This window comes from Podarcis muralis, chromosome 1, assembly GCF_964188315.1.
Source record: "Podarcis muralis chromosome 1, rPodMur119.hap1.1, whole genome shotgun sequence".
Classification (NCBI taxonomy): domain Eukaryota; kingdom Metazoa; phylum Chordata; class Lepidosauria; order Squamata; family Lacertidae; genus Podarcis; species Podarcis muralis.
The window spans coordinates 111,981,410-112,003,736 of record NC_135655.1 but is presented as its reverse complement, the minus strand read 5'-3'; the positions used below and the strand labels follow the sequence as shown (position 1 = coordinate 112,003,736).

The 22,327-nt window shown below is 44.8% G+C and overlaps 1 protein-coding gene across 4 annotated transcripts in view; it reads left to right on the top strand.

Moving 5' to 3' along the window:
• The window catches only part of ITPRID2 (ITPR interacting domain containing 2), a 69,962-nt gene that overhangs the window by 23,096 nt on the left and 24,539 nt on the right, over positions 1 to 22,327 (top strand). For 3 of the 4 annotated variants that reach the window (XM_077916392.1, XM_077916399.1, XM_028748163.2), the window contains 7 exons: positions 2,667 to 2,716; positions 3,641 to 3,697; positions 4,755 to 4,794; positions 5,772 to 5,870; positions 8,348 to 8,556; positions 10,909 to 11,588; positions 21,476 to 21,548. In XM_077916392.1, coding sequence (XP_077772518.1) covers positions 2,667 to 2,716; positions 3,641 to 3,697; positions 4,755 to 4,794; positions 5,772 to 5,870; positions 8,348 to 8,556; positions 10,909 to 11,588; positions 21,476 to 21,548 — 1,208 coding nt within the window. Of the gene's footprint in view, positions 1 to 2,666; positions 2,717 to 3,114; positions 3,246 to 3,640; positions 3,698 to 4,754; positions 4,795 to 5,771; positions 5,871 to 8,347; positions 8,557 to 10,908; positions 11,589 to 21,475; positions 21,549 to 22,327 lie in introns of those variants that run through there. The other variant, XM_077916409.1, reaches the window with a different exon arrangement.

Sequence of the window (22,327 nt, the reverse complement as noted above, 5' to 3'; positions counted from 1 at the left end):
TTAGTGTATATTAGGGATGGGCAAACATTAGGCTTATGGGATCTAATTTTTTTAAAATTGTTTTTACTGGAACCAGACCTCAGTGCAGAATAGTGACTGAGGACAAACACTGAGAATTAAAGAGTGGGTACCTCTTAGCACAGTCCAGGATAAAGATCCATTCTGGGTTCCTCCCCCCCCCCCCATGCTTCCTTTGTTTCAGCAGCCTAATTCAGGATAGGGAGGGGTCGGCCTTTTTGCTGCTGCTATTGTTAGACAGGGGAACACGGGTGGCTCTGTGGGTTAAACCACAGAGCCTAGGACTTGCCGATCAGAAGGTTGGTGGATCGAATCCCGGCGACGGGGTGAGCTCCCGTTGCTCAGTCCCTGCTCCTGTCAACCTAGTAGTTCGAAAGCACGTCAAAGTGCAAGTAGATAAATAGGTACCACTCCGGTGGGAAGGTAAATGGCGTTTCTGTGCACTGCTCTGGTTCGCCAGAAGCGACTTAGTCATGCTGGCCACATGACCCGGAAGCTGTACGCTGGCTCCCTCGGCCAATAAAGCGAGATGAGTTCTGCAACCCCAGAGTCGGTCATGACTGGACCTAATGGTCAGGGGTCCCTTTACCTTAATTGTTAGACAGTTGGGAGTCAGAAATCCATGACAACCTACTGAAAATCCTTTAGAAATCTACTAGGAGACCCTGGTCTGCCTTCTGCCCCTCCTCCAATATAACACCTGTTGTGCCAGCGTAACATCATCAAACAAGATCTCTGCATGGCAGATAAATATGGTATAGGAGATGTTGAGGATTGTAGTGTCGAAGACCCTTATTTTAGTTTTCATTTTTAGCTGTGTTTCCATTTTGCAATCACCTCCCCACCGCTGCCACCCCAAAGCACTTGCTTAACCCAACTGCAAAGGAAGTCTTTTTCTCTGTTCTTTCTTTCCTGTGCCTGCCTGACAAATTCTTTTGAATGCATACAAGATATCTGCGGCCTCCGTCCAGAATCCAAGCTTCCTGTTTAGCATTATCGTACACTTCCAAACAGACTCGGCCAACTCAGGAGGTCTTGCTGCCGCAAAATAGTTTCTTTCCAACTGTCCCAGTTTGCTCTTCAGTTACACCCTAAAGGGCTTCATACGTTGTGCAGATCTGTTGCCCTATGTTCAAACACAAGCATCTCCCTTCCCCTCCCAGACTATCGCTGTAGTGGGCTAAATTGTCGTGACGTCTTGTATGTAGAAAATGCAAGTGGCGGGGCTGCCTTGACGAAGCTGTTTCACTGGTAGCTGTTAATCGGCTATAGAGGTGAAGGGTTAGCTCTTGCAGCACCAGCTTTGCTGTTCATTTACTGCTTTGTGCTAGCAGCTGATGTGTGTATCGTTGGCAACAGCCTCGAAAGGATCTGGGAGCACAGCGAGATGCTCAGAAGTGGCCTGAAGCAGAGGAGAAGAATTTTAAAAGGGCCATTAAAAGCCCGTGGTGTAAACAATAAGCACAGTTGTTTAAACCCAAGCTTTTGAAAGGCCATCACTTGAAAATGTTTAGCAGAGGAAAGTCTTCCTCCTTCCTCTGAACCTTCACCTTTGATATACAAGGTTCCAAGATTTATCAGAGTGGTGGTGGGGTTTTGCAGAGAAAGAAGCTGGCCAGTACTCCAGCTGTGAAAGCCCCAAATGGTCAGAGGTTGGTGCTAATAACCCAACCCTGAAATTGTACCTGCCCCTTTAAAAGTTCCGAGGGCAAAAGGATGAGGGTGCAGCTGTTGCATTTTCTCGCCTGCCCTACCGTTTGTGGGTCAAAAGTAAAAAATTGTGTGCTACACCAGGGCTGTTGGAGCAGCGGAGTGTGAGATCCTGGGTGCCTACAGCTGGTTGCGTTGCTTTCGAGTTTTTAAAGAAGCCCTGGCATAACCTTTTGGCAGGCAGCTGGAAGCTCTACAAACAGCATGTAATGATACTGTGAAATACTGTAAGTATTTCCTTGGCAGCCCATCCCACAAAGATCAGTGGGACTTTAAACTCGCGCTAAAGTGGCTTCAGATTGCAGCCTAAATTGGGCTGAGAGAAGATAAAACGAAGAGAGTGTCTGAAACAATCATAGATCGTACTCTGCTTTTAGCCAAGCAGAAATGTATGTATGTTTGTGGGAGAGGAGGGGGCTTTTATGCCCATACTTTTAGCATTGGCTGTATGGATGAGAAATGTTTAAAGTGCAGAATGAATTTCAATTAAGTATAGTGCTGTAGGTCTGTCTCCTTTACTCACGCATTAATGCTAAAGATGATAATAAAGTAAGTTTTTTTTTCCTTTTTCTTTTGACAGACTAATTAATCACGTTAATGTTCATGTACACTTACGGCAGCACGGACAATCTTATGCTCAGTCATTTGGGAATAAAGTCCCACAGAGCTTACTTCCTGCATCGGAGCAGTCTGTTAAGTTGGCAGCTGTATCAATTTGATTAAACAGCCTTTTCACAAACTGGTGCCTGGTTAGGGGCTGGTTTCTTCAAAGCTTGCTTTGCAAGTTTGTGTGTGTGTGTGTGTGTGTGTGTGTGTGTGTGCACATTTTCAGGAAGAGGAGGGGACGGATGTGAAAGAAGTGTGGCTTTAAGGAAGGACATGAAGAAGCAACTTTTAAAAGACAGCCATGCATGTTTTAATCTCTTCTGTGGTTTCAGAACGCCATTGGGAGCCTCCCTGGATGAGCAGAGCAACGCAGTTCTAAAGGGTAAGGATCCGAGGCCTTTTAAGTGCATTTCTGTTTTCCTGCTTGTTTGTTAGACAAAAAAAAGAATCCTAATTCAAATGCAGGTTTGAGCTGACGGTGTTAGAAGTTGTTGAGCGGGCTTCTGCAAGCCTGAAAGCAGAAGAGACAAATGGATCTGCAATTTTTTTAAACTGAAGGAACTCTTAAGCAATATTTCTCTTGTGATAAAGATAAGCTGTGCTGTTTGTGTGAGAGAGAGGGAAAGAGAGAGAGAGAGAAAGGCAGAGAATGAATATTAAGTATTACACTGAGAAGTAGGTCAACCCCTTTCAGCACAATCTCTGTTGGCTTGCTCCGACCGAACTTGCCACACCTGAAAAGTTACCACTTGCGCAAACCAGAATGCAAAAGTTCAAAGTACAACAAGACGCTGCAGGTAGCGACAGGGCAGCTCCGAAGCCCTTTCAGTAGTTGCAGCTCCTTTCTTTCAATGCGCAAGGGAGACAGGGAATGTTTGATCCAGGACGTTTCCTTGGCTTGAGACTCCTTGGTAAGAGACCTGCAGGCTTGCTTAAGATGCATTCTGTGTTATATGCAGTGCAGTGGTAACCAAAGGTGCGTGGTACTCATGGCCCTGAAATGGCCATTTTCTTTAGCTTGGGCATGGAGCTCTATGGAAGTTACCTTAATGGATCTTTTGTGTCTGTTGTAAGACTTGCACTCTGCATTGAAAATAACAACATATCTCACCTTGAAGGAGACTGAGACACTGCAGAGCACTGGTCTGGTCCCCAGATTTGAGCTTGGAGAACTCAAATTTGGCTTTCAAGAACAAGGATTTTATATGCATGGCTGTCATTTGGTGCTTTGGTTTTAAGCGGGCAATCCAGATAACTGGAAGGGGAAACCCTAGATGTTGATCACGTCAAATTGGCATCTTTTCAGGCATGCTGGTGAGAAACGGAGGAAGCTTTGAAGATGATTTATCCCTGGGGGCAGAAGGTAGGTGTGGTATTGAAATGCATGCTTGTTCCCTGCTCCCCAAATCAAAATCAAGCAGCTTGTTAAAAGCAAAACCGCGTGTAGTGCAAGATTTGCTGAACTACAGCACTCACATGTGAGCATTGAGATTGCTTCGAGTTGAAGTCCAAGGACATCTCAAGTCGATAGATTCTTCATCCCTGACCTAGTCAAACTACATGGGCTACATTGGTTGACAAATAGAGAGAAAGAGGATGATTGGAAAAACATGAAAAGTCCTTTTAAAGATCTGTTGGTATAGCTACAGATCGGTCTCTGAACTCAAAAATCAGATATGTATGTTCATCTCATTATTGACATTGGTTAAGTATAGGGTTTCGGGTTGGTTGCTTGTGGGTTTTTTGCAGATTTTGTGTGTGTACCTGTGCAAATGATTACACAAAATTATGTTTGATTGGATGCTGTCACAGGAGGGTGATGGGAAGAAGAATAGCTGTACCATAGGCAGGGATGGCAGCTGCTTCCCACAGCTGACATTTTGTACCCAAGATCCAGTGGCTCTGCAGGTGTCATGTGTTAAGCGGACTAATGGAAGCCTTTGCTATTGTGGAGGTTGAGAGTTATGCAGAGCAGATCTGAACCATGCAGGAACTGACAATTGAATTTAAGGCAACCTGTCATCCTCAATATACTGTGCCCAGGAATCTCCTAGGTTTATGGGCTCTCTTGTACCCCTGCTCAGTTGTATTTTGCACATAAAGGGCTGCTGCTGCTGTCTCATAGCAGCCATGATGAAACAAATGTCCTTGCTCTGCCAGTTCACTTTCTTTGTTATACATTGGTATTGGAGCATAGTCTTAAATAGGTCTTGGAAAAGGCTCGTGTGCAACCGCCATGCTCCTGATTCTAACCTGATTTGTATAGTCTACTGCAGATGTTACACAAGATGTGTTCATAGCATATATGCTGAAAAAAACTACAGCAGAATTTGTCATTGCCTATCAAGTGGCTATTGTTCTTTGGGTGACTGCATATAGTCTGGTGCCAACAATTTATTTTCCCTGTCTTTCTCCTTTAGCTAATCAACTGCATCAAACCGGCGAGCAAATGGAAATCTGGTGAATATTCACACTTCTGGTTTGGGAGTCATGTCTGGCGTGGGGATAAGCTACCAGGCAATTTATGTAAAACATTTTAAAAATCTAATGGATTGTTACTGAAGGAGGTCCTTTATTGTGGGAAATGTTTTTGGAATCTGAATTAAGTAAATATCAGAATTTAAAGCAAAATAAACTGAAAACCAGTGATCTTAATTCAAAACCCCCATCAGTAGCCCAGATCCCTACAGGCACAGGGCTCTTGCTGCCAAATATAAAAACACAGAGTTTCTTTAAGGTCTGGTTTAAAGATGAGGTTTGTGCCATGATTACATTACTTACTGGAGGCGTCCCGTTCATCATGTGAAGCAGTCAGTTGAATTCAGTAGCTGGAAGGAGACATAAGTGCAGCACAGAATACTTCTATATTAAATATAAAGAAGGTTTTGATCACATAAAATACAGATGAGCATTTTCCCCCTTCTTAACTTACACATCCAGACTCTTTCAGGAGTTGGTGAGGTTTTCCACAAGTCATTTTATGCTTATTGTCTCACCAGCTTACCCATAATATACCGAAGACAGCAAATTAGTCATTCGTTGTTGTTTTTTTGTTTCAGCGGGTGATATTGTAGTGCAATGCGCCCCTTTCCTTCTTTCCCTTTCCCTTTTGTATTTCAAAATACAATTTTGTTGTTGTTTTCGAAAAGAAGTTGAATTCAGCAATGTCCCTGAACAGTGCAAAAGCTTTAGGGGTGGTTTCGTCTTCTTCCAACAATGGAGACAGCAGAAGCTCAGAGATGAGAGTGAGGGTGGTTGTTGTTGTTTTGGAGGAGTTCTGATCCTTGAGGTACGAATGTTGCAGCTGTCTGCTCTTAAGTGAAGGGCGTGCATTCTTAAGAAAAGAGAAATGGTACAATATTGGATTTTTGGAGTGTTCTTGAAAGAGGAAGGAAGCTATGCTGTTCTTTCAATGCCTGATTCATTTGTATTGTCAGTAACGGCATGTTGGCAAAGGACAAGAGGCTGCAGTTTCATCAGAAGGGGAGAAGTATGAATTCCACTGGCTCGGGGAAAAGCAGTGCAACCGTTTCAAGGTAAGCAGTATTGATAACCCGGGGGCTGGGGGTAGGTACAGACCTGACATTAGGTTGGGCCCACTGTCTATAAAATGCTGGCTATAGTCAACCCAGCCTCTTGCACTTCTCAGTGCTGGAACCTGGGTGGCTTCCCATTTTTAATTCCCCATAATGCATCTGGGCTCCCGAGATAACGTCTCCGCAGAGCTGGGCTCTGGCACTGTCCATCTTTTAATAGCTCAATGGAATTTCTTCTTTCCCCCCTATTCTGCCAACAAAAATCACCAAGCTGTGTAATCTGTTGATGGCCTAAGTGCCTGCTTTCTGCTTTTTTGAGGTATATTCACAAACTAGCACCTCCCTGGAGTTTTATAAGCTGTGGGACATGCTAAATGTGATAAGGGAAGCCATATTTGTTGTTCATGTATCTGCTCTTTTCAAATAGACCTGATTTTTACATCAATAGATGATGAAATTTGAACCTCTCATTGACTCCCCATTTTACATCTTACTCTCGCTTCCCCCCCCTCTCAGTCAGAGGCGGGGTGAGGGCAAAGTACGTAGGGACAGGAAGCTGGATTAGGCCCCTTCACTTGCACACCCATTTACAGGATAAAATAGCTCCCAATTTGTACCTGAATGAGATGCTACATATGAACCTGGCTATACCTCTGTGTTTCCATAGGATTTTTTCTAAGGACCAATGAGAAAGATGTGCATTGTTTTGAACAGCATAACGCACTCTAGAACTACTACATAACCAGTTAGAAGATCTATTGTAGTGGAGACTAGATAATGCTATGTACTTTGGCTACTTCTGCTGTCCAAAGCATAAACCAGTTAAGTTGAATTGTTTGGAGTTGAAACTGTAGTCACATAACCCTCACCCCGGGCATTGGTTCCATTGATCTGATATTCTTTTGAGTAGATGTGCCCAAGATTGCATTGTAAACTTGCTTTTGAGGTGGTAGATAGCACTTGTCTCAGAAGCATGTTTAAAACCCTCAAGACTCTGAAATGGTATACAGTGGTACCTCAGATTGAGTACTTAATCCGTTCCAGAGGTCTGTTCTTAACCTGAAACTGTTCTTAACCTGAAGCACCACTTTAGCTAATGGGGCCTCCTGCTGCCGCCATGCCGCCGGAGCACGATTTCTGTTCTCAACCTGAAGCAAAGTTCTTAACCTGAAGCACTATTTCTGGGTTAGCGGAGTCTGTAACCTGAAGCGTATGTAACCCAAGGTACCACTGTACTGGGGACTGAAGCATTAAATTTGCATACCAAGCCTAGACACATTTCCTTGAAAGCAAGTTTTGCTTTGACCTTGAAGTTCCTCTCAAGTCAGCAAGCCGGAGATGGCTATCGAATGCCACCTCCAGTTCAATGAAGACTTCAGAAAACACGGGAGGGCAATGCAGATGAGCATGCTAGTTCTGTCCCTTCCCCCAGGCACTCTTCCCACCCAACTTCCCACCCAATCCAAGCCTCCTGCATTTGTGAAGGCTCCCTGTGCACTTTAAGGTAAAGGTAAAGGTACCCCTGCCCGTACGGGCCAGTCTTGACAGACTCTAGGGTTGTGCGCCCATCTCACTCAAGAGGCCGGGGGCCAGCGCTGTCCCGAGACACTTCTGGGTCACGTGGCCAGCATGACATTGCTGCTCTGGCGAGCCAGAGCCGCACACGGAAATGCCGTTTACCTTCCCGCTAGTAAGCGGTCCCTATTTATCTACTTGCACCCGGGGGTGCTTTCGAACTGCTAGGTTGGCAGGCGCTGGGACCGAACAACGGGAGCGCACCCCACTGCGGGGATTCGAACCGCCGACCTTTCGATCGGCAAGCCCTAGGCGCTGAGGCTTTTACCCACAGCGCCACCCGCGTCCCATCCCTGTACACTTTAGAGCCCAGGAAAATCGGGGCTCCAAAATGTGTGGGCGGCCTCCACAAGTGCAGAAGGGCGATGCCAACTTCTTCTTTTTTGCGCTCACTATTGAAACACCTGAAGAGGGTTGTAGTCTCAGACAGGTCCAGTTCCTCATTCCTCAACACATGTTCTTGGAAGTAAACCTTGCAGACTCACAGAAAACAATTTCATCTCCTTGAAATGCTTAGAACCGTAGCCTACATCTGTTTTAATCAGAGGACTTCAGTTTAACCAGGGTGTAGTTCTTGCTTGTATAGTGGTACCTCGGTTTAAGAACAGTCCGGTTTAAGATTTGGTTTACAAACTCCACAAAACTGGAAATAGTGTCTTGGTTTGAGAACTTTACTTTGGTCTAAGAACGGAATCCAAACAGTGGAAGGGCACCGGTGGCAGGAGGCCTCATTAGGGAAAGCACATCTCAGTTTAAGAACGGTTTGGGTTTAAGAACGGACTTCGGGAACGGATTAAGTTCGTAAACCGAGGTACCACTGTACTTGTCCGAAAGGAAGGAATCACGTCCAAGAAAAAAAAAAGGGTGGAAAGCAATTATGGGGTGTTTTTGTTTTCATCTAGTGTATCTGAACTCCTGGAACTGTACGAGGAAGATCCTGAAGAGGTCCTCTACAATCTTGGATTTGGCCGTGATGAACCAGATATTGCTTCTAAGATTCCATCGAGATTTTTCAATTCATCGTCCTTTGCCAGGGGGATAGATATCAAAGTGTTTCTGAATGCCCAGTTGCAGCGCATGGAAGTGGAAAATCCGAATTTTGCATTGACCAGTATGTATACTAAATTAAGAGCACGGTGTCAAAATTGCTGATGTCATGTTGACGGCCTCAGGAGCGAGTGTTTGGGGCCCCATCTACAGTACACATTTAAAGCAGGATCACACCACTTTAAATCAGAGGGGCTGTAGTTTGTTCAGGCTACAGAGTGTTGATAGGAGCCTTCCCAAAAAAAACGTCTAGTGGTTTAGCAGTCATTCTTTGTGAGGGAAATGGGAGGTCTAACAACTCTCAGAGCCCTTAATGAACTACAGTTCTCATAATGATGATGATTTTTTTTGGGGGGGAGCTGCAGCTATTTAAAGTGGTGTGGTACTACATTAAATGTATAGTGCAGATGGACCCTAAATGGACTTCCCTAACAAAATGCTGAATGCTCTAGAGCTTGGAAACCCAATAACATCTGGAAGGCCATCACTGGGTCCCCACCCCTATTCCAGAGTGACACATAGTGCCTTCTTGAAGGCAATTGACCACAGATGACAGAGCAGAGGATCTACACTGGCTTCCAGTATGTTTCTGAGCACAATTCAAAGTCTTGGTGTTGACCTTTAAAGCCCTAAACAGCCTCAGCCCTGTATACCTGAAGGAGCATCTCCACCCCCATCATCCAACCTGGACACTGAGGTCCACCGCCAAGGGCTTTCTGGCGGTTCCCTCACTGTGAGACATGAAGCTACAGGGAACCAGGCAGAGGCCCTTCTAGGTAGTGACCTCCCCCCCCCTCCCGCGTGGAACTCCCTCCCATCAGATGTCAAGGAAATAAACAACTAGCTTAGTACAGAGCATCTGCTTTGAAGATTTTGACCCCAGGTTCCGTCTCTGGCATCTCCACATAGGACTGGGAGAGACCCCCGATCTGAAATCTTGGAGAGCCATCTCAAGTCAGTGTCAATAGTATGGAACTAGATGTAGCAGTGGTCTGACTCAGAATATGTGTCATGTCTGGTTGGCTGTAGAGGAATGGTGAGAGGAATCAGTTGAAGAACCCTCATGGGGTTCTTTGAAGGTAGGGCTAACTTTGAAGGTGACCCAGAAACTACAACTAATCCAGAATGTGGCAGCTAGACTGATGATTGGGAGTGGCCACTGAGACCATATAACCCTGGTCCTGAAAGACCTACACTGAGAGCCAGTGTGGTGTAGTGGTTAAGAGCGATAATCACGTAATCTGGGTAACCGGGTTCGCGTCTCCGCTCCTCCACATGCAGCTGCTGGGTGACCTTGGGCCAGTCACACTTCTTTGAAGTCTCTCAGCCCCACTCACCTCACAGAGTGTTTGTTGTGGGAGAGGAAGGGAAAGGAGATTGTTAGCCACTTTGAGACTCCTGAAGGGGAGTGAAAGGCGGGATATCAAATCCAAACTCTTCTTCTTCTTCTACATTGGCTCCCAGTACATTTTCAAGCACTATTGAAAGTGCTGGTGCTGTTCTTTAAAGCCCTAAAGGGCCTCAGCCCAGTATACCTGAAGGAGCATCTCCACCCCCATCGTTCAGCCCAGACACTGAGGTCCAGCTCCGAGGGCCTTCCAGTGGTTCCCTCCCTACAAGAAGTGAGGTTGCAGGAAACCAGGCAGAGGGCCTTCTTGGTAGTGGCACCTGTCCTGTGGAACTCCCTCCCATCAGATGTCAAGGAAATAAACAACTATCTGACTTTTAGAAGACATCTGAAGGCAGCCCTGTTCAGGGAAGTTTTTAATGGTTGACATTTTATTGTATTTTTAATATTTTGTTGGGAACCGCCCAGAGTGGCTGGGGCTACCCAGTAATATGGGCGGCACATAAATAATAAAATTATTATTACTATTATTGTGATGGTGGTGGTGGTGCATGGTGGGATTCAGAGGAAAGGATATGAAGCCACTTTGAGAGGGGTGGATGTGAGTTAAGGGGGCAGGGACCTGGGTGGGCAAAGGTGGTGAAAGGGGCCGACGCTGACCTCTCTCTCCTCCTGAAAAACCTCACCAGAACTTTGCTAGATGCAACCAAAATGTATAGTTTGTGTAACTTGAATGGCACAAGTGATTTAAAGACTAGCCTATTGGCAGTAACATTTTGTATGTGTGTGTGTTTTCCTTTTTCATGTAATTGTCAAAATGACATTTTAATAATGAAATGCAATAGTTTGGAGTACGAAGTAACAAACAGCTGTTCTTAAAAATAAAATAAAACGATTGGCTTTGGGTACTCTTTGACAGAGACATTTGAAGTTTAGCAATCTGGTGGGTCTTCGCCTGCTATGTGTTTGTTTTTACCTTTGCAAGTTCCAAGCAGCTTCATTATTGACTCTTACAATGCCTCCCATTGTTCTCTTTGTCATCTCTTTGTTTTTTTGTCCTTTTGCCAGGCCGCTTTCGTCAAATTGAAGTGCTCACCACGGTGGCCAATGCATTCTCTTCCTTGTACTCCCAAGTCTCTGGCACTCCGCTGCAGAAAATTGGGAGCATGAATTCGACCGCTTCCAGCAAAGAGGCACCCAGCCCTCCTCCTCTGACGCGGAGCAACACGGCCAGTCGTTTCATCAAGACCTTGTCTAAACTCAATCTGTACGGGAGCCCGCAGGCAGGCGAAGGGGCCGGCAGCCCTGCCGCCTCACCAGTCGAGAAGGGGAAAGCCGAAAGTGGGGCTGAAGAAGCGGAGGCGAAAAATGAGCCCAAAACGCCAAAACACTTCAAAGCTTCTCTGCTGGCTACGGTAAAAGAGGAGACTCCAAGCAACCAGTCCACTGCGGCTGAGGGTCTCAAGGCTTCAGGAATTTCTTCTGGCATGAATGCAAAGCAAGGAGATGGTACTGTGCCTCCTGAAGCCAAGGACTCGGTTGATTATTCAGATGAGAAAGCTGCTGCTACAACATCCAGTAGTATCGAGAGCGATGCGCTAGCACCAGCCAGTTCTGGGCTCGAAGTTAACGCCGAACAGCAAATAACTCCTGCTCCCGTGTTGGATAAACAGCCCTGTGCTTCAATAGCCAACCCATCCATTGTCAATCTCATGTTGCAGCAGAAGGACTCGTTTGAGATGGAAGAGGTAAGTGGAAAGTAATTTGTGCAAAGTCCTCCTTGGTCCCCTATGCTAGGGCTGGGTGAAATATCAATATATCATCCAAAACCGGATTGAAGTCCATATCGTGATATTGGTTTCGTAATTTTTGACCTGGCAATGTGTCGTGAATCGTGGGGTGTGTGTGTGTGCTGTGCAAAAATCAAAGGGTGGGGAAAACCGTAAAGCCAGCCAGTGTTGATTCCTGCAGCCCATGTTAACTCTGCTGACTCGGCTCTCCCCTGCCTCCTGCAGGGGGGCAGCGAATCACAAGAGCAGGTGCCGGCAAAAATCATGATGCGGGAAAAACCATGAAGCCAGCCAATGCTGCCATATAGCTCCATCCTTCTTTGAGACATCGTGATATATCAGTATACTGCAATGTTTAGCTGGTGATACTTCATAATCTTGAAAGCCAGATTTCGCCCAGCCTTACCCAGTTTTGTATGCTCCTTCGATCTAGAGGTAGCATATAGCCATCGTGACTACTAGGAAGCACCAGCGAGCTTAAGTACAGCTGATGTGCTGAAATGATGACAAATTCTTGCTAAATAAACATCTGCATTCTGGTTAGAGGCGTTTAAGTCCACAGGAGTGGGAAATCCAGCTTTTCCCAACAGGAATGAGGCAATTCCCTTTTAAAAAAATTATTTGTGTTTCTAAAAATGCGTATGAAACAATGAGTGTGTGCTGGGAGTGCCCAGCGGCCTTCTGGTCTGCCTCTTCCCAAGCATTGCTTTGGCATGTTTTCGTCAGGCATCGCATGGCAAGCCTACATTCCTGCAGGTTTTTCCGTGCTATCCTGGGGCTCCTTTAGGAAGTCTGTTGCTGTCAAGATAGCCAGTGTGGGAGTGAGTCAGGGCAATGTTTCCTCGGGAGCCCTGGCCTCTGCCCTCTCAGCCAATCACGATTCTCTCAAGTCTATGTCCCATATTGATATTGGCTAAGGAGGCGCAGAGGGGTGGATTGGGCGGTGGTTGCAAGTTTGCAGGGTACAAATGCTGGCGGGGCTTTGATCCTGGGGTCCAGGCAAGGGCGGGTGATGACAAATGATCTGGTCCTTCCCCCTCCAAAAACGCCACCAGGAAAAAATAGAAAGGTGGGAACACAAGAAGCTTAAGTGTACCCAACCGGGAGCAAGTAGACCAAGGCAACGCCTCCGAAAAGCCAGACCGTAGCAGAAAGGCTTGTGAGATGAGCTTTTTAAATATGTATTTGATTCTGTAGGAAACTCTGTTAAGCTGTTTTGTTTGTGTGTGTGTGTGGTGTGGTGTGGTGTTGTGTTGTGTTTTTCTTAAAAATGTCATTGAAGTAAAGCTGTCACTAACACAGTATAAATTCTGATACTAGTGCTAGACAATGATGTGTAGCGTATTATATCCCTGGGAATTTTCAGTGCAGCTACAGTCGGAGAGGCTTTCTTCCAGGAATGAGTTTGTTTTTGCGAAGAGGTTTCTAACCTTCATTTTGTTTGCAAAGAGGGGCTTTAAAAAGAGGCACTGCTTTGTGTGGCTGCTGAAACTGCAAGGCTCTGGGAATGGGGAAGGACTTCCAATATTGAGGGTGAACTAAATTCACTCAGCTAAGGTCTTACCTGTCCGCAGAGAGCTTTTTGATCTCTACCTGCTCTATTTGCACCTCACCTTTCCTAACTATTCTAGCATTTTGCCATTAGCCCCAGCGGCACTGATTTAAATCCACCATGGCTGCTCCTGATGTACACTGAGATTTATATAGAATTCTGTTGTTGTTTTTAATGACATGGGGTGGCAGGACTCCAGGCCATACTGTGAACTTGGCTCTGATCACAGTGAAGTTGAAAGAGTGGCTGGATCTGGTTATTGGTTTGCAATGCAATGCATATTTCAAAAAGTGAAAATCCGGACACAAAAGTTTGTTGAGCCTTTTGGGGCAAAGTTGTTGAGGTTTTGTTTTCGTTCGCAAAATCTCCAAAAAATTTGAAAGTTTTCTGCTATTTTTAAGGAGATTTGCTGAAAAATCAACACATCTGGCATGGGTTGCCATATGCCTGGATTTTTACCACTTTTCAAAAATTCCACCCGGACGTTATTTTCGAAGGACAAATTCCAGATATGCCTGGGAAATCCCAAGACTTATGGCAGCCCTTTGCAACAGTGTGCCTTGGCAAAGAAGTGGTGGTCAGTTATGAAGACTATTAGAATTTTGAGACTTGTTTGTGCAGCAGCTTTCTCTTTCTGCATTCCTTGTCCATCTGTCTAGATGTTCTAGTCCAGCCTGGTGTTTTCCAGATGATTTGAACTATAGCTCCGATCATCCCTGGCCATCCTTGCTGAAGATGACTGGAGCTATGATTCAAGGCATTTTTTTGGGGGGGGGGAGGCTGCCAGGTTGGGGGAGTCTGTTCTCATCCAGGCTGCAGTATAACCACAAGAGAGTTCCTGTTACGCTGTGAGATTACATGATTAAAGGCTGTTGCAAGCCCAAATCTCCCATTCCCAGAAGAGGTTTGTGTCTTGTTCCAAGGAAGCCTCTGTTAGGGGCAGCCAGTTCTGCTGCCTCTGTGTGCAGTTCCTCAGAATAACTGCTTGGAAGAGGCTGCCTGGTGCAGCTCTGCATGAAGCTCTGCTTAGAGCAGTATTTGCATAGGTCACTATTACACTATCATAAGCCTTCTTCAGACATTATTATTATGGTATTATTATTATCCTATTAAGGAAACATGGGACGTGGGTGGTGCTGTGGGTTAAACCACTGAGCCTAGGATTTGCCGATCAGAAGGTCGGCGGTTCGAATCGCCACGATGGGGCGAGCTCCCATTGCTCGGTCCCTGCTCCTGCCAACCTAGCAGTTCGAAAGCACGTTAAGTGCAAGTAGATAAATAGGTACCGCTCCAGCGGGAAGGTAAACGGCGTTTCCGTGCACTGCTCTGGTTCACCAAAAGCGGCTTAGTCATGCTGGCCACATGACCCGGAAGCTGTACGCCGGTTCCCTCGGCCAGTAAAGCGAGATGAGCGCCGCAACCCCAGAGTCAGTCACGACTGGACCTAATGGTCCCTTTACCTAAGGAAACATGTGAGAGGCGTGGAAGTGGGGAAACAAGCATGCCAGCTCTGCTCCCTCCTTCTCATCCTCATCCCTCGTCTTTCACTGAATCATAGAGTTGGCAGTGACTCTGTGGATCGTCTAGTCTGAGGTTTCCCCAACTTGTGTCTCCAGCTGTTTTTGGATTACAGTTCTGGTCATCCCTAGCTGCCGGGACTAGTGGTCAGGGATGATGGGAGCTGTTGCCCAGCAGCATAAAGAGAACCACAGGTGTCCCATCCCAGGCTAAGCCTTTCTAAGGTTATTGATGCACCTACCTCAAAGTTCCTCTGGCATAGAATCTTGTTTAGAATGAAGATTAGACAAGGGCCGTCAACAGAAGTGGCCATACTAGGATTTCTAGAAGGAAGCTGAACTTGTGTGTGTGCGTGTGTGCCTGTGAAATCCATGTGTATTGTGAATCAAGGGATCAATTAGACTCATTATAGAAAGGAACAGGGGAGAAAGAATAGGGTTTTAGCTAAACTGTGGTCATCTTGGTAGTATGCATTTCCCATTCTTTTTGTATGTGTGTGTGTGTGTGTGTGTTTCTCATGGTACTGTAGTTTTAGACCCTAAACTGTCTTGGAGACCACTGATGGAAAGGGAAAGGTATACATAGAATCATACAGTTGGTTGGGACCCTGAGAATCATCTAGTGCAACTCCCTGCAATGCAGGAAAATGCAGCTCATAATAATAATAATAATAATAATAATAATAATAATAATAATAAATAATAACCACTACCGAGAAGTGCACCATGCTCTAACCAACTGAGCTATCCACTTGGATCACCTTTATTTCATTTCTTTTCAAACATCTGGACATATCTCTGCTGAAAAACTTGAGCTCTCCTACTCATAACAGCATCGTCTCTGACATCACAGCCTCTATGTTGTCCAACTTTAACATCATACTGAACTGTTACAGTAAAGCCGTCCTTTGAGGACTTTGCCATTTCAAGCATCTTCCCATGTGGTTTGGGCCCGAATAAGTGCTTTCAGGCTGAATCTATTTGGGAACATGTTTCTTCTTTTCACCTTCAAGATAGACATGGCAAATAGAGGCCAAATCCCTGTGTCAGGGCTGGTGCCAGCATGTGGAATGCTCAGGCAGCTTCGAGTCAGGATTCAGGGCCCTGGAAGAGACCCACCCAGCTATATTTGAGTTGGGGTCTTCCTGCCATGTTCTGCCAGGGCACGGTGGAAAAGTCAAAATGGCAGGTGCCCATCACAGATTTCAGGGGCATTGCTACTGTCTTCTGCCACCATGGCAAACCCACAGAATTGGTGAGGACCTGCACCAGAACTGTGGGGTCACTAAATGGCACTGCTGGGGGCACATCTGGAATTTGTCTTGTGTGCTGTTCTGGCGCAGTGCTGTAAGATTCAAGATTTCCTGCCCTTTAGCCTTCCAGGGGTGTGGGGTGGGAAGAGTGAATGACACAACAAAATGCATACAAAAATCCCCCATTTTGTTTCCTTGGACAAAGCTCAAACAGTTTTCTTTCAATAGCATTTAATCCATTCTTTTTAAGCTGTGATAACAGGGACACAATGCCTCAGCTTGATATTTTGAAAATACGCTGGTTTCCTAAAAGGAAGTCCTTTGATATTGGATGTTTCTATTTTAATAAACCAGTATTAAGTCAGAGTTTGTTGTGTGAGAAAAGAGAAAGCGAGCAGTTTTATCACCAAAGAACATCTTGGAATTGAGGAAATGTCTGAAAGTTGGTCAGTTGTGAAATGTGGAGACTGGTCACTTGAGAAGGGAGAGAACAAGTCTAGCTGCCTTCACTTAGATGGATTCTTACTTAAACAAGTTGGCATAAATATTTGCAGTTCTTAATACCAGCCTTAGTAATTTAAAGATCACACTTTGTTTTATAGGCAGCATCACTTTGGGGAACGTGACTGGAGACGATTGTGTGACACAGAGGTTATTGCAATGGGCACAGTTACTTTATTGCCCTGCTCACTTGAGGGAAGTAGTCAGGAGCAAGATATGCCACTCTGAATGACCAGATATTACATAAAATGATGACTGGTGAATAAAATGATGTTGCGGCTTGAAGCACTGATTCAGATATGTTTAAATAACAAGTTTGTTAGTGGCAAAAAATTATACAGGCTACCCAAACCCATGTTGACCATAAGCTCAAATTTGGAGATTTGGAAGTTGTGGGGAATCCACCCATTTCTGGAAAAATCCAGAATCTTCTGCCAGGTAATAGTAATTGGTATTAAAACTTTTCATATGAAAGCTATGTTCCAGAATATGAAGGTTCTTCTCTCACAGACTAAACGTGTTACAATATTCAGGGTTTGCTACCTTTAGGTGAAATGTAACAGAAGAAAGTTTTGTATTTGTAGCTTGCCTACAGTTTGCATATAACCACTGTAATTTAAGGAATGGCTATTTATAGTTTGCTGTGTCCTGGATTTCAGAGTTCTTTTTTAACAATGAAAAGATGTTTTTGTGTTTAGGTAGCGCTGTTGCTAAGCTGCAATCTTATATGTGCTTAAATGGGAGTAAGTACGGCTGAATTCAGTAGTGCTTATTTCTTGAGCAGACACAGATAAGATTACACTCTTAAGGCGCCTTTGCAGGCCACTCAGATACGTAGTTTTCTTGCAAACACATGCATAGAGTAACCTTTGCCATCATAATGGGTCTAGACGAAACTAGACAATACAGTTTTTCTGGCAAGCGATGAGCAGATTTCGACTGAGAGGGTGTGATAGCCATTTAAAAAAAGGTTTATTCTTGGTGGGGCCCCCTCTCTCCCAAGAGTCTGGGCTTGAGTAGTTCAGAGAAAATTGCTAGAATGAACAATGTATATGCAAACTTGGGGATAGCAGATGGTTTTGGCATGGATGCTAATTGTTTGGACAGGACTCTCAGTTAATTTTACATCATCTAATTGGCACCTGCTACTTCTAGTACTGCTTTTGGCAAAATGTTAACATGGAGTAAAGCTTCAGACACTGTACATACATACACATACATACATACATACATACATGTATTTCCACAGTTTAAACCATGCTCAAGGTTGCTTACAACATGTAAATATATATACAACAAAAGTAGTTGTAAAAAATAAATAAAACATTACAAATACACAACCAAACCAAACAATTTCCACATAAATCACAATAAGATCCAAAATAAAAATGCAAAACACCTCCCCACAACCCACCCCCCACAACAGCACCCCAGCCCAAGAGTCTGTTCAGCAGTCTCAGCTTTTGGAGTTGGAGTCAGTCCTTCCCAGGCCAAGTGGAAAAGGCCCACAAGGCAGGGAGCAGGTCTTCCTGGGCTCACAGCCAAGATGGTCTCTGGTCTCTTCAGCAGCCTCAGCTTTTGTAGACCAGAACGGGCAATTTCATGTGGGTGGCAAAGAGAGGGAGAAACAGAGGGGAAAGGGAGGGTTAAAGAGAAAGCTACTTTTGACTGTGGCTCCACTGACTTATCAGTATGTGGCTCCTGACAAAGTAACACTGAGAGAACATGGCCCTCGAAAAGTAAACATTTGCCTATCCTTGCTATAGCGTAGCCACTAGTCTCCATTTTGCATTGCTTTGGATTGGGTGCTTTTAGTTTGACACTCTAGATGGAATGAGGCTGACACTCGTGTGTCGTTCCTAGTCACACTCTTGAATATCCTATTCTTATATGAATTAAACAAGAATTGTGATGTATACCACATTGGTGATGATATGCATCTCCCAATCAGTTGAGCGCATTAATAATCTTATTGCAATCGAGGCAATTGCCACTTTGTGTGGGGTGATTAGATTAGCTTGTGGGATGTCTTCCTCCCTTGTTTGGGTTGGGGAGCATGTGTTTGCTTAAAGGCATAATTATTCCCTCAGTTGCCACACCAAAAAGTTGGCATCTGTGCTGTAGCTGGTTACAAGGCTTTCTCCAAACAATGGCTAGCAATAACTCACTAGAACTAGGGGAATTTAAACAGAGGTGACTGCAGTCTTATCCTACCTTGGGGCAAAGCTAACTTAACCTGCAAAACCTGTTGAATGCTAATAAATAGTAGGTCATATTCATCTTTTAGATTGATTGCAACTGGTGGTGTGGTTTCTTTTTTACTTAATTTTGAAATTTTAATTTGATTCTAACATCCGGGATGGTTTTATATATAATTTTATTGATGAGGTGGCTCTCTTGCTTTGTGCAACAAGAAAAGAGACATTTCCCCCCTTGAACAAAACCTTTCCTGTCTGGTTTCTCTTTGTTGCTGGGTGGTGGGAAGTTGCATGAGAACTGCTTATTTAGCAATTAATTTAGAGCAGCTTTCATGCTGTTTAAACAAAGGAGCTGCTTTGTGCTACATCTCCCCATTCCTGCTAGCAGGCCGGCCTGCCTTGCAACATAGTCTCTGACACTAAATAGAACTTTATAGAGGGAAATGTGAGCTGTGAAACCAGTAGTGCTGCCTATTTAAATGTTTTGGGTTGAATATACTGGCCAGATTAGTCATGATTTGACAGCTGACATTGGATGGTGATTTCAGGTGATGTCAGACCTTGTCTGTGGTGTTAATTACTTTGGTAATAGACCTACCATGTGGTGTTATAAAATCATAGAGCTGGAAGGGAACCTCGGGATCATCTAGTCCAGTGTTTCCCAAACTTGGGTCTCCCGCTGTTTTTGGACTACAACTCCCATCATCATTCTATCTGGACACTGAGGTCCAGCTCCGAGGGCCTTCTGGTGGTTCCCTCACTGCGAGAAGCCAAGTTACAGGGAACCAGGCAGAGGGCCTTCTCAGTAGTGGCACTCGCCCTGTGGAACGCCCTCCCACCAGATGTCAAAGAGAACAACAACTACCAGACTTTTAGAAGACAGCTGAAAGCAGCTCTGTTTAGGGAAGCTTTTGATGCATTACTGTGTTTTAATATTTTGTTGGAAGCCACCCAGAGTGGCTGGGGAAGCCCAGCCAGATGGGCGGGGTATAAATAATATATCATCATCATCATCATCATCCCTAGCTAGCAGGACCAGCAGTCAGGGATCATGGGAATCAATGTTAGAAACTGAGATATGAAAGCTGGGAGCTAAATGGCACCTTAAACCTAGGTTATGGGCACAACAACGGAATGTCTAGGTGCGCTTTTTTATAACAAAGCTGAATTTTTTAAAAACAATGCTGAAAATGAGTGAACTGCAGCTAAAATATTATGTTTGTTTTTCACATGGTCTCATCCTTCCCCTGCCCGCCCCCCTAATATTCTTAAGAGGGTCTCTTCTCCAGAGAGTAGCTGGAAGTGGGGAGGCAGAAAAAGGTCCTCCTTTCCTTCCACTCTGCGGTTTTAATCTGAAATCTTAGGCACAGTACTGAGCCCAGAGCTCAGAAACTGCTCATGCTAATGAAATTCCCTGCCGCAAAATGCGCCTAGAACAATCGGAGTTTTGAACACTGATGGGAACTGTAGTCCAAAAACAGCTGGAGACCCGCGTTTGGGAAACACTGATCTAGTCCAACCCCCTGCAGTGCAGGAAAATGAAGTTGTCCCATATGGGGATCAAACCTGCAGACTGTCAGCACTATGCTCTAACCCAGCCTTTCTCAACCTGTGGGTCTCCAGATGTTGAACTACAACTCCCATCATTCCTAGCCAACATGAACAGTGGTCAGGGATGATGGGAGTTGTAGTCTAAGAACATCTGGGGACCCACAGGTTGAGAACTGCTGCAACCCAAGGGTAGGCAAACTAAGGCCCGGGGGCCAGATCCGGCCCAATAGCCTTCTCAATCTGGCCTGTGACCGGTCCAGGAATTGGCGTGTTTTTACATGAGTAGAATGTGTCCTTTTATTTAAAATGCATCTCTGGGTTATTTGTGGGGCATAGGAATTCGTTCATTATTTTTCCCCCAAAATATAGTCGTCGTCCCCCCCAAGGTCTAAGGGACAGTGGACTGAAAAAGTTTGCTGACCCCTGCTCTAACCGACTGAGCTATGTGTGAATACTCAATTCTTCATCTATGAACCTGTACAAATAATATTAAAAAGTATACATATGGATACATAAGGGGAGATTAGTTAGGATCTGCTAAAATCCTAAAGCAATGGGATAGTTTTCAGCTTTCACAGAACAGTTCTGAGGATCAGTATTAATGTGTTTTGGACTGGGGGGGGGGGAGAGAGAAGGAGGTAGCTTGCAGACTTAGAGGCATGATAGAAACCTCTGCAATGTTAGTGGTTTTAAGATCAGAAGATTTGCCGCTGGGGCCTCTACAATGCCCTATACAAACAATGTCACCCTCCACCCTTTTAAACACAGCTTTTGGGGAAGCCTTTAGTGAAATTCACAAGCTACCTGTCATTAACTTTATTATTTTTGTTTGGTCTAAATCATTATATTGTGTTACTGCATCAATAAACCAGCTTGTTGTTGTTGTTGTTGTTGTTGTTGTTTGTTTTGTTTTTAAACATTCTTGCCTAAAAGCGAAAAGCTCTTTTGGAGATTATTGTGTTTTCTATACAACATTTCTCTTTTTTTAAAAAAAAAAAACCCAAAACCTTCATTGCCCCTGGAATACTGATATGGTGTCTTTTTATTCCACACATATCATGTTCTGCATGTTCCAGCTTAAGTACTTATTTTCTGCTGCAGGAAGTCTGAAAGGGGTATACTAGCGATAAACAGCAATGAATGTTTACTTTGGATTGCCAAACTTGATTGTGCTGGATTGTGAATCAGCTAAGTAGCTAGTTATGTTGATCAGTGGGCATAACTGTCTGTTGGGCATGACTCAAAAAATGCTTTGATTTTATTCCTACTGCAGATTCAAAGTACAGAAGGAGAGATTCCACATGCTCTGAACATGAGCCAGCTGGCTTTAGCCAAAACTAAAAAAGGTGAGTACGTTTCTCTCCTCTTTCTTTTTGGCCCCCTCTGAAACGGCTCTGGCACAGCCCCATTTGTTTCTGACAGTGCCCATTGACATGTTGATGCAAGTACTTGGGAGCTTCTTAAATTGCAGCCCACCCGAAAGATCCTTGTCTGCTTCTCTGCCAGCTTTCAAATCATAGTGTTCCCCTTGTGAAGTGGCACTTCAAATGAGAGAGGATGAATCACGTTTCTAACCTCAATGAATGGTTCTGCTTCTCTGTGCTGCGGGTGATGGGTCGGAGAAGCTGAAAGGTTGTGTTTTCCTTTGTTTTTTTATAACGGAGCCCTGTCATTTGAAATGACAATTTTAAACCTTAAAATTACAAACTCTTTCAAGCTGAATTGTGTGGTACATGCAGCATTTTACTGCCCTTCAGACTGCTGACTGTACAGAAGCCTCGTACTTTTGACCACACAGATTGTCTTCCACTGCAGTCCTCTGCACATGTTAAGTTCCACTGTTTCCAAGGGAGATTCTTCCCTAGTAAGTCTGTTTTCAGGGTGCAGCATTTATTCCCCTCTTTCTCTGCCAATAAGGGATGCAGGTGGCGCTGTGGGTTAAACCACAGAGCCTAGGACTTGCCAATCAGAAGGTCGGTGGTTTGAATCCCCACGACGGGGTGAGCTCCCATTGCTCGGTCCCAGCTCCTGCCAACCTAGCAGATCGAAAGCATGTCAAAGTGCAAGTAGACAAATAGGTACCGGTGTGACGGGAAGGTAAACGGCATTTCCGTGTGCTGCTCTG